This window comes from Papio anubis, unplaced genomic scaffold (genome assembly GCF_008728515.1).
Source record: "Papio anubis isolate 15944 unplaced genomic scaffold, Panubis1.0 scaffold71, whole genome shotgun sequence".
Taxonomy (NCBI): domain Eukaryota; kingdom Metazoa; phylum Chordata; class Mammalia; order Primates; family Cercopithecidae; genus Papio; species Papio anubis.
In genome coordinates, this window is record NW_022167319.1 from 72,825 (window position 1) to 84,991 (window position 12,167).

Sequence of the window (12,167 nt, forward strand, 5' to 3'; positions counted from 1 at the left end):
CCTCCTCTTCTGCTCCTGATTTCTCCCATGATTCCTTCTTTTCCAGAACCTGTTTTATTCCCTTTGCCAAGACTAATGACCTCACGATTGACATGCTGGTTTCCCTCCACTCTCTGGAATTAATTTACCTTTAAACACTTCATAAGCCTGTATTCCCATGCCTTGTCATCTTTTCTTCATTGGCTTGAAACTCCTTAGCCCTAGATTGGTCCTTCCTCATTGCCTCTGCCCCTGTATTGTCTGGACAACCCAATGTTCTTGGAGAAAAATGCTACAACACTTCTTGTACTAGGGCCAACAACTCTAGAGGCTGGTAATAAGTGACACTATTAGCTTACTAGTGTTCTTTGGCCCATGTATCACATAGGTTATGGGAAGCGCTGGAGGCAGCTTATCAAGTCCCCTCCCTAGAGTTTCCTCCATTCATATGACAACTCTGTTTACGACCAAATGCTTCATTAGCTCTGGATAGAAGCAGTGAGAATGCCATTTCCAGAAGAGTGTCAGTCTAATATTAGTCAAGTACTCATCTGTTAGCTGTTCAGTTGTACCTAAACATTAAAATAAGATATTGTCGCTAATATTTTAATTGTCTTGGGTTATAAGATCAAGTTTTTTATTCTCTGCAATTCTGGGCAAATATTTTCTGCAAAACCTGTGATCTGGACTACATCTGGAGCTAGGAAATGAGATCTAGTGAAGAGATGAGTGGAAAGCAAGCGAGCTCTTATCTCCCTTCCTCTGCTTTCTCCTTTTCCCTTCCTCTGACCATTTTGTCTCCCAAGGCGAATGACAGTGAGTCACAGGCATACACAATGGAGAGGACACACGACTGAGAAAAAAGAAATTCAGGAACTAAAACTACCCCTAGAGCACTGCTGGGAACAGATGGAGAGCAGGCAGACTTGCTTAGAAGAAAGGAGGAGCTGTGTCAAGCTGCTGGAGGATGGCGTCACTGGAGGGCCCTTCTAGAAATGGCCACCTCCTTGACTAAAGAGACCCATGACCTCCTCACAGATGGATGTCTCTGGAATATGCTCAGAGAGGGATACATGTATGGTACCTGCTTCTCTCATTTTATTTTCTGAAATTCATATTGCATGCACTATTAAAGAATCCAAGAAATTCTGCAGAAAAGACATCTGTTTATCTCTGTTTAACCTGGTAGATTACATTTATTTTACCTCAGAATTTCTTCTCCAATGCCACTTATTAACATCCCAAATAACTAAGGGGTCTCAGAAACACCTACTTATAGGTTATAAAGTTTAGCTCTAACCATAACTGAAACAGAGATTAACCATAAATGTTGGCAAGGTCATCTAATAAATACAGTGAACAAAAATATACCAAAGAATGGAACTGGGGAACATAAACACTGAAAAAGAAGAAAAGAATTCTAGAGAAAGCTAAGAATTACAGAATGTGAAGGAAGAAAGGTTTCAATGGGACCAAGGGGAGCATGGTGATCAAGAAAGATGAAGCTTAACAAGGGTCTTTAGATTTGTCAATTATAAGAACAGTTATAATGGTGACTTGCATCTACTTCTAATTTCTCTTTGTCACACATAAATCAGAGTAGTGAGGGTTGAAATAATGGTCCAATGTGGGATTTATATTAGCTTTTTAGTCTCTTTTAGACAGGATTTTCTCATCTGCAAGGTGATGAGAGCCTATCTTTCGTATTACATAATCTCTTTTATTTTGACTTTTTAAGTGTCATATTGTAATGAACTTTGTCAGTAGGTCCAGATAGAAGCAAAATTTGAAGCAAATACTCTGCTCCACAGATACTGAATTATCTGGCTTTTTATGAGATATTTCAAAGTATTTCTGGTCATTTGTATAATTAGGTTACCTTTAAGGCTGGTACTCGTAGGCAGCAAGAGAACTTGGGAACTCTTTGTTTTCTGATAGCAGGATATGTGGAATAGGGAGGATGTGCAGAATTATTACAAGTATGAAAGGTACATTGGTAAATGCAGAAGAGTCCTTGAAATAGATAATTCATTATAAATGGAGTCTGAATTTTCTTTTCATAGGAATATGTCTTCGAAATTATAATCAAAATCAGTCTACATGTAAATGTTTCATTAGGCCATTCAATATATGAAACAAAGTCCAACTGACTGGGCGCAGTGGCTCATGCCTGTAATCCCAGCATTTTGGGAGGTGGCCAAGGCAGGTGGATCACTAGGTCAGGAGATCGAGACAATCCTGGCCAACATGGTGAAACCCCGTCTCTACTAAAAATACAAAAAATTAGCCAGGCATGGCAGTGGGTGCCTGTAGTCCCAGCTAGCTACTCAGGAGGCTGAGGCAGGAGAATCAATTGAACCTGCGAGGCAGAGGTTGCAGTGAGCCGAGATTGTGCTACTGTACTCCACTTGATGGCAGAGCGAGACTCCGTCTCAAAACAAAAACAAAAACAAAAATTCAACTGTACTGACTTTATACTATCATTTAGCCCAGTCTTTAAAGTGTTTGACTTTACTGAAGTACTTGTGCATAAAATTATATTATTTCTGAGATTTGCTTTAAAATAATCCAATCCATTGGATGGAGCGGGTTGGGGAGATGGAACGGGAGGTGAATATGTGTTGAACATTCTGGAATTGGGTGGTAGGCACACGGAAGATATGGAGGTTCATTCTACTATTCTATTTACTTTTGTATATGTTTAAAATTTTTCATTAAAAAAAGCAAAAGTGTTTGACTCACCACCATAAGGGTCATCTCTTCTTTGAGGTCATCATATCGTTCTTCTAGGCGACTGAACTCATTCAGAAGGTTCTGATATCTCAGTCTTTCATCATTAAGGTCGAGCTCCAGTTGTTTGGTTTCTTCTACTAACTTCTTCTCCATAGTTTCTGAAATTAAAAAAAGGATATGCATACCAAAGATGGCCCCTTGAAAATGCAATTGTGTAAACATGTATACTGATTTCCAGTTTCTCTGCAGGGAATTTTACTTTTAGTATCACTGTGATTCATGAAGAGTGTCTTAGTAAAATTTAGGTAAAGAAAAAATGACCAAAAAATGAAATAATTTATTAATATTAACAATCATCTACTGAGTTATTGCCCGTACTCTGGCCTTAGTCCCACTAATTGATACACTGGTTACAGCACATCCTTGAAAAACTTCCACTAGTCACTGTCTAGTAACTAAACTATATGTATTTTTATTCCAGTGGTATTTTATTCATAAAATTCTTTTGCCCAAAGTAGTATACTCTCTCCAAAAGTCAGAGATATTTCTCAAGAGAATGGCAACTTTTCAGTGGACCCAGCTGTCCTACTCTACAGAGTCTCTCTTCATTTACCATCTCATGGTTCTATCTTACATTTTCTATGACTTTAACCTCCCATGCTGTCCTATTACTCTGCAGCTTCTAACCAGATAAAATGCTCAGGCTGGCCAGCTGTGTTGTGTGTTTCTTGGTCATCCCCCACGCGCTGCTGAGGAAACCTTGTCTTCTTTATTTACCTACCCCCTCCACCCTCTCTGTGGCTATGGTTTGTTTTTGGCTAGGACATGATCTGGAAATTGGAGATTAGCCCTTGACTGCAGATGAAGTAAAGTAACAAAACCTCAAATCTCAGCTATATGTCTTAACTCAATCAGTCAACCAGTCACATTTATAATATTAAGCTTCCTACCACTTTGCTCCATTTTACCCATATATTTTGAGGCTAAATCTTAATCTGCCCTGCCTGCTTCTATAGCTTCACCACTGCTTTCTCTGTGAGCACCATGAGGTAAGGGCTACAAGTGTCCTGTCACAGCTGCTTTCCTGGTGCCCACCACAGTGCTTCCCTAGAGTAGGGCTTTAATAATTTGTACATGAATGAATGAATTTCTTCTCTCTAAAACATTCTACGAGTTGCCTTTTATTCTCACCAGTTTGCAGAAGCTGTTCTGAGGCTACCAAAAAATTTTCCTTTGGCAAATTCACTGACATTTCTTTGTTCTTACAGTTCACTTTCAAATAACATTTTATATTTTCCTAGAAGATTCTCATCATTCTGGATCCTTCTGTTACATGCTGCCTCCCAGCAGCCTTCTTTCCAGGGCTCTGTTTTCTCCTTCACCTCTTAATTTTATTTTCTGACTCCTTTTCTTTACCTCATCCCTTAGTATGGTCATTAATTCCAGGTTTTCTTCTCTTTCCTCTCTACTACCCCCTTCAACTAGGAGAGGTGAGGCAGTCTCTCTTACCACCACAGTTTTAATGGGTATCTTTAGGCTCCCTTCTTATTTTTTCTCTAATCTTTAATCTGGATTTGCTTTCTGAACACCTCCATGTTGAGGTCCTGACTGACATCTCAAACTTAACACTCCAACAACTGGCCTCATTAATTTGCCTCATAAATGTGTACTCTTTTCTCAATATCCCTATTACTAATAATATACCATTATTGTTTTGTTATCTCATTGTAAAATCTTAGAACATTTTTGCCTTTTTTGAATACCAATGTAATCAACGGAATGTATATGAAAATGTACTATTTTCATATAATAAATCCCCATTCCCAACCATCTTTTCTCTTCCATTTCCACCGCTAATTACTGTATAGATCTGTATCTTCTTACCCCGTATTTATATATATGTGGATTCCTTATTAATTTATCACCTTTCTAACCTACCCCACAAACAGAAAACAGAAGAAATGTCCATATCTGGTTAGTTCTCTATTTAAAAAATCAGTGTTTTTTTAGTTTAATAGCAAAAAGTGGTGAATCTTAGAATAACATCCATTGATTTAGTCAAAAAAAAAGACAACATACACACACACACACACACAGAAATATACACATAGTAGCTCAAAAATTCTTATTAAAACATTAGGAATCCTATAAGCCTTAACTAACGAATCGTACATGCAGAACAAATTTAATTTTTAAAAAAAATTACTTACGACACTGACTGAACCTGAGTTCACATTTGTACCTAGAGATACCAGATTTACAAGTTTATCAACCAACTAATTCAACCAAAATACATGATCTCTTGCATCTTGGAACTTTGTAAATTTGCTGATGATAGCCTCAACTTTTAAAAATATTTAAACTCTAAATAACGTTGTGTAACTCATCAAGTAACACCGTAACTTATACAACTTTGGTGTGAGGTTGGTTGGTGTGTAGTACACGTGTAAGCTTTACCTGTCATCTCCTTAGCCTGCTCCACGATGCGGTGATTGAGGGCTTCTTTTTCTTGCTTCAGCAAAGTATTTTCTTCCTTCAGATTTGATACCAGCTATGAAATGAAACAATAAAGTGAGATGGCTGCAATGGACAGAGGAAGCCTGATGACCAAGGATAAAGACTATAAGCAGTCATTCCTTACTTCCACCACCTCTGTGCTTCCTGTCTTTGCCTGGTTATGTCTAGTAACCTTACAAACTGGCTCAAGCATTACTCCCTCCCAAGAGCCTTCCTGAAACCCTTTTTTCAATTAGTTGTCTTTTCCCTGTGCTACCACAAGACCCTGTATATGCTCTTTATATCCGTCACAAATGATTTACTTTCCTCTTTTACAGAATAGACTAGAAATTCTTGAAGGATAAGGATGGTGATGGTTTTTTACTTTACACCTTAAACATTAAAAAATTGCCTGGCACTAAAGTTAGCATTTGCTCTCAAAGGTAATTGATATTACCTTCTCATTTCAATGCTTTCACATAAAGCTTATGTGTACCCATGATTCAAGTGGAGAGATTAAGGAGGTTAAGAAGGATGTGAGGATATTTTAGTTTGGGAAATTCACTGAAAACCTTCTGATTCTCCCTGATATCTATGTTGAGAAAGAGAATTTCTTTTTCATCTCTCTTTAAGAGTTTTACAAGGCTGAGGCTGGGTGCGGTGGCTCACGCCTGTAATCCCACCACTTTGGGAGGCTGAGGTGGGTGGATCATGAGGTCAGGAGATCAAGACCATCCTGGCTAACACGGTGAAACCCTGTCTCTACTAAAAATACAAAAAAATTAGCTGGGCATGGTGGCGGGTGCCTGTAGTTCCAGCTACTTGGGAGGCTGAGGCAGGAGAATGGTGTGAACCCGGGAGGCGGAGCTTGCAGTGAGCCGAGAAGGCGCCACTGCACTCCAGCCTGGGCGACAGAGTGAGACTCTGTCTAAAAAAAAAAGAGTTTTACAAGGCTGAGAACTAGTCCTTTTATTCCATGTTTAAATAAGCATTGACATTACAACAATGTCAGTGTACTTAATGCCACAGAACTGTCCACTTAAAAATGGTGAAAATGGTAATTTTTTTTATAGTTTTTTCTTTCTTTTTTTCTATATATATATATCCTTTTCTCACCAGGTCTTCTTTTTTTTTTTTTTTTTTAATTATAAAGTTCTAGGGTACATATGCACAACGTGCAGGTTTGTTATATATGTACACATGTGCCATGTTGGTGTGCTGCGCCCATTAACTCATCATTTACATTAGGTATATCTCCTAATGCTATCCCTCCCCCCTCTCCCCTCCCCACAATAGGACCTGATGTGTGATGTTCCCCTTCCTGTGTCCAAGTGATCTCATTGTTCAATTCCCACCTATGAATGAGAACATGTGGTATTTGGTTTTCTGTTCTTGCTATAGTTTGCTGAGAATGATGGTTTCCAGCTGCATCCATGTCCCTACAAAGGACACGAACTCATCCTTTTTTATGGCTGCATAGTATTCCATGGTGTATATGTGCCACATTTTCTTAATCCAGTCTGTCACTGATGGACATTTGGGTTGATTCCAAGTCTTTGCTATTGTGAAAAGTGCCACAATAAACATACGTGTGCATGTGTCTTTATAGCAGCATGACTTATAATCTTTTGAGTATATCCCCAGTAATGGGATGGCTGGGTCAAATGGTATTTCTAGTTCTAGATCCTTGAGGAATCGTCACACTGTTTTCCACAATGGTTGAACTAGTTTATAGTCCCACCAACAGTGTAAAAGTGTTCCTATTTCTCCACATCCTCTGCAGCACCTGTTGTTTCCTGGTTTTTTAATGATCACCATTCTAACTGGTGTGAGATGGTATCTCAATGTGGTTTTGATTTGCATTTCTCTGATGGCAAGTGATGATGAGCATTTTTTCATGTGTCTGTTGGCGTATGAATGTCTTCTGTTGAGAGGTGTCTGTTCATATCCTTTGCTCACTTTTTGATGGGGTTGTTTGCTTTTTTCTTGTAAATTTGATTGAGTTCTTTACAGGTTCTGGATATTAGCCCTTTGTCAGATGAGCAGATTGCAAAAAGAAAATGGTGAATTTTACGTCATGTATATTTTAACAAACACACTCACAAAAGCTGACTCTTAACTTTCTAATTCTTTGCTGGATAAGGATTCCCAGGAAGGAAAAATCAAAACCAAAGGTAATTTTACAAAGTACATAATTTTCATCTTTGGAATAAAATGTGTGCTTATGATGAGTAAAATCTGAATTCCTTTTTCTAAGCAAAAGTTTAAGAAACTCTGAAAACAAGAGCTTTAATAATAGGGAGAAAGCTGGCAGGCAATCTCTCATCATGTCAGGGGGCTTAGGACAGGAAAAGAGGGCTCTGGGGAGCAGGAAAGTTGGATAACCACACTGTGCCACACACAGCAGACATCAGTCCAGAACGTATCCCTTCCTAGGGCTGTCTTCTCTCCGCACTGATCTTGCCTTAACATCCACTCTCAGTTAAAAAAAAAAAAAAAAAAAAAAGCCCCAGCTCTCTGTGGGCTTTCAGGAGAGGCTCTTGTTTGGTAGGGGTACACAAGTCACCTATGGCGCTTTTTCAAAATAATCTGCCTAGCCCACACTCCCAGAGTCTGGATAGTTCCCTTTTTATATAAAAACTCCTCAGCAGTTTTGATAAATGCTCTTGGTTAGGAACCATACATAAATCTACTGTAACTTCAGGGCTCCTTGATCAGACGGAGAATGTCATTTTCCTGACCATGAAGCTGACTGTCACAGTGAAATGTTTTCATTCTTTCCCTATCACTACATTCCATCAACAGAACTAATGGGGCCGGGTGCAGTGGCTCACACCTGTAATCCCAGCACTTTGTGAGACCAATGTGGGAAAACAGCTTGAGGCTAGGAGTTCAAGACCAGCCTACACAACATAGGAATGTCTGAATTAATGGTAGTCCCTACAGCTATCTCTGTGAAAAGAGGAGAAAATGAAATGAAATGAAAGAAGACATGTGAATCTGCTTGTGTGTTTATTCTACCAGACTAGAAAGGCAAGAACTTGGCTTTAAAGTGGAAAGGAGAATCTTCCCACCACACTTAAATACTGGACGGATTCTGAGGAATCAGAAGCTGGAAAGCTTCCGTGGTTTTGGGAGACTTAAAGGAAGAAAAGAGATCTTAAACATTCAAGAGTATCTTTATGAGTGCACGTCTGAGTTCTGAGGGAACAAACTTGCCGTATCAAAACAACATTACATAAAACAGAAAAGAATCTCACCTTTTGGCACTGCTGTTTCTATATATAGAGTACAGATCTAGAGATATAGCAGGAATTACTTTATTGGAACCTCGAATGCGATGGAAGGACTGCAATTTTACCAGCCACCCTACCCTAACCGACCTGCATCTAAGTTCCTGCTGTGGTTCTCACTGCATATGCTGCTATTCACATTTAGAAGCCAGTACAGACAAACCATATCAGGATTCTTGCCAGCAGTTACAGCTGACACAGGCAAGTCTGTTTTCATTTAAAGTTGGTAATACCAGTGGAATCTCTGAAAATTGATTACTTTTTTCCAGGAAGCCTAATGTTGAGGTACTTTTACAAATGTTTCAGCAGTACATCTCATTACTACTTGATAATCTTAATGTCTTCTATACTTAATAAAGTTTTGATATGTTAATACAAATTTGTAGCATGCAAGTACTGGTCAATCTGAAAGCATTTTGTGGGGAGGGTTCCATCTGCATAAAGCTATTGGTTGCAATCACTGTGCATTTAGATTTCTCCTGCTTGGACTTCTTAATATAGCCTTAATGCAGGCTTCCACAAGGATCCCTACCATTAGGTACTAAATATTATGCCTAATGTTCCATTATTGGAACACTAAGTATGTGGGAGTTATTTATATCCTACTGCTCAAGGTCATTGCCAAAGATTGATTCTGCAATTCAAAAAACTGCAACCTTAGGCATAAATGGGTTAATCACATTAACCTTACTGAAGAAAAAGGAGTCTATGCCCCAGACTGACTGTTTTTTTTTTTTTAAAGGAGTCTATGCCCCAGATGGACTTCTTTTATTTTTATTTTTATTTTTTATTTTAATATACGAGTGTTAGTAGGTACTTGGCCATTCTCTCCTAAAAATACTGCTCTGCCTCTGTTCTTATTAGAGTCAAAAGTTCTGCTAAAAGACCTGCAGCCCACTCATTCATAATGTGAAATAAACACTTAGGAAACAGTAATAATTAACAGTAATTCAACTAAAATTTGTACTACATTTCTAATAAAACCAACAGTGAGTCACATGGACCAAGTCATGATGACAGCACATTTCCTTTGTGTATGGAGTAGACAGGGATATGGACATTATTCCTACCTGCTCTGTTTCTTGTTTGTATTGATCTGCACGTTCCTCAATGCATTTTTTCTCTGAACGAGTTTGCTCCAGGTCTTTCCGGAGCTTGGCAATTTCTTCCTGCAGACTAAGAACCCGCCCAGTGGCAACTTTCGCTTCCTCTTCACTTAGTTGAAGACGTTCTAAGTCACTTCGTAGTTTCTCAGTCTCAGAGTTGTATATTCCTTCCAGATTGGTTAGTTTCTCCACAAGGCATTTGTAGTCTTTGTTCTTTAAACATACACACAAATAACAATATGTATTTAGTGAGAAAACCATGCTTATTCATCATATTCATGCTGTATCATCATAACACTGATATAGTATCTAACCAAAATACTAACTACAACATTTGCAATAGCACAACCAATACCTTCTAGGTGACACAAAGAAAGAGGAAAACAGGGACAAATAATTCAATTCTGTTTGATGGGGTAAGCAAGACAGATGTGATTTTCTCATAGTCACAAGGTGAATTACATAGTAAATTCTTAATTTCCTGATTCTTAACTCAGAAATAGGAGGATCTATACTTGTTTTTGAAAACAGAACAAAATGTTGCTAAAAACCATGTAGTAGCTTAGTGATGCATAAGAATGATTAAAACAGCCTCAAAATCACAAGTTGGCCAGGTGTAGGGGCCCACACCTATAGTCTCAACACTTTGGGAGGCCAAGGCAGGAGGATCACAAGACAGCAGGAGTTCAAGACCAGCCTGGGCACATAATAAGACCCTGTCTTTATAAAAACTTTTAAAATTAGCTAGACATGGTGGTGTGCACCTGTAGTCCTAGCTACTTGGGAGGCTGAAGCAGGAGGATCACTTGAGCCCAGGAGTTTGAGGCTGTAGTGAGCCGTGACTGCACCACTGCACTTTAGCCTGGGTGACAAGGTGAGACTCTGTCCCAAAAAAAAAAAAAAACACACACACGCACACACAAATTTCTCACAAATCTTTGTTTACTACCTCAAAATTTCTCCCTGCTACTCAGAAAATCTTTCCTCCCATTTCATTCTGATCTCTGTTTTGTTTTGCTCTCCTTAGCATTTTTATATTCTTAACTACCTTTATATCATTTACACGTGCTAAAATATTAGTAACTATCTTCAATCAATCAAACTTTTATCTCTGCAACAGACTGCAAGTTCATCAGAAGCATGAACATCTTCCTGCTTCTTTTGCTATTTCAATGCTAAACAACTCATCTGTAAAATAAACATGATACCACACGAAAATAAATGATAATTATGACAGAGCATTACAAAGTATAAAATACAGTATGCCTGGTTCGAGCTGGTGTTTGAAAAATAAATAACATACAATGTGACTCTTGATCATAAAGGTTTGAAGCATTAGTAGATCTGTGTTCTCAAAAATAATTTCCTGCCAGGCATGGTAGCTCATGCCTGTAATCCCAGCACTTTGGGAGGCTGAGGCAGGAGGATTGCTTGAGACAACAGCCTGGCAACATGAGATCCTGTTTCTACAAAATAAAAAAATTAGCTGGGTGTGGTAGTATGTGCCTGTAGTCCCAGATACTCAGAAGGCTGTAGTGGGAGGATCACTTGAGCCCAGGAGATTGAGGCTGTAGTGAGCTGTGAACATGCCACTGAACTGTAGCCTGGGTGACAGAGAGAGTGAGACCCTGTCTCAAATAATAGTAACAATAATAATAATAATAATAACAACTTCCTGCCTTAGTTTTTGCAATTGTGATCCACCTTATGAGTTATAATTACTTTCATGCTTATTATAGAAATAAATACGGTCATAATTTTACTTTTTACTAAGACCGAAGGGTAAAGTCAAAGAAAAACAACATTGAAAATAATCCCGGTGGATTTCTTCGGGCATACCCCACTCTCAGGGCCCCTCTGTGAAACACACCTGCTCATCAACTTTGCGCTGCAGCTGCATGATCTTGTTCTCCATGCCGATGTGCAGCTTCTTATAGCGCTCCACTGAGCGAGCCTCGATTTTGAGCTTCTTTAGCTCACGCTTGGCCATCATCCGCCGGAAGCAGCACTGAAGGTAGATGATGGCATGCATGCTCCTCTTGTAGTGTGTGCGGGCCAGCCAGCCCCGGACTCGCTTTTGAATGATGACTGCTTTGTGCTCACGGAGTATCTGCAGAAAAGGATAAGGGAAAGCAATGTCAAGACCCTGGACTACACTCGAGATTATCAATCTATGTTGGGCTGAAAATCCATACATTACCTAGAAGAAAAGACACAAAAGTTGAATTGACAATGTACTAGGTAGATTATACATATCATAGATATATGGAGGCCACAAAATTATTTTTAAAAGTGATCTGAAAAGTAGACTTTAGAAGGTGATTTCAGAAACATAATAAAAAGTGTCATATGCACATATTATGTGTTTAATTCTAAGCAGAACATAGATTTGGAAGCTGTCTAAATAAAAAGCACCAGATTACCAAAAGAAAAACAACTTTAATAAGAAAGAAAAAATATATTAGGTTTCTTATTAGTATATGACTTCTGCTGGCAACAGATGATCCTCTATAAAATTAACAGAATCAGGCATCCTGTAAACTATGTGCTACTAAAATAA

General features: G+C 38.7%; 1 protein-coding gene across 9 annotated transcripts in view; it reads right to left on the reverse strand.

The window, feature by feature from the left end:
* The window catches only part of LOC101005030 (unconventional myosin-Va), a 218,177-nt gene that overhangs the window by 54,941 nt on the left and 151,069 nt on the right, over positions 1-12,167 (reverse strand). For all 9 annotated transcript variants that reach the window (XM_003900951.4, XM_003900950.4, XM_009210193.3 and 6 more), the window contains 4 exons: positions 11,478-11,717; positions 9,572-9,820; positions 5,170-5,263; positions 2,722-2,870 (listed from right to left, as the gene is read on the reverse strand). In XM_003900951.4, the coding sequence (XP_003901000.1) occupies positions 2,722-2,870; positions 5,170-5,263; positions 9,572-9,820; positions 11,478-11,717 (732 nt within the window). The remainder of the gene's footprint in view (positions 1-2,721; positions 2,871-5,169; positions 5,264-9,571; positions 9,821-11,477; positions 11,718-12,167) is intronic.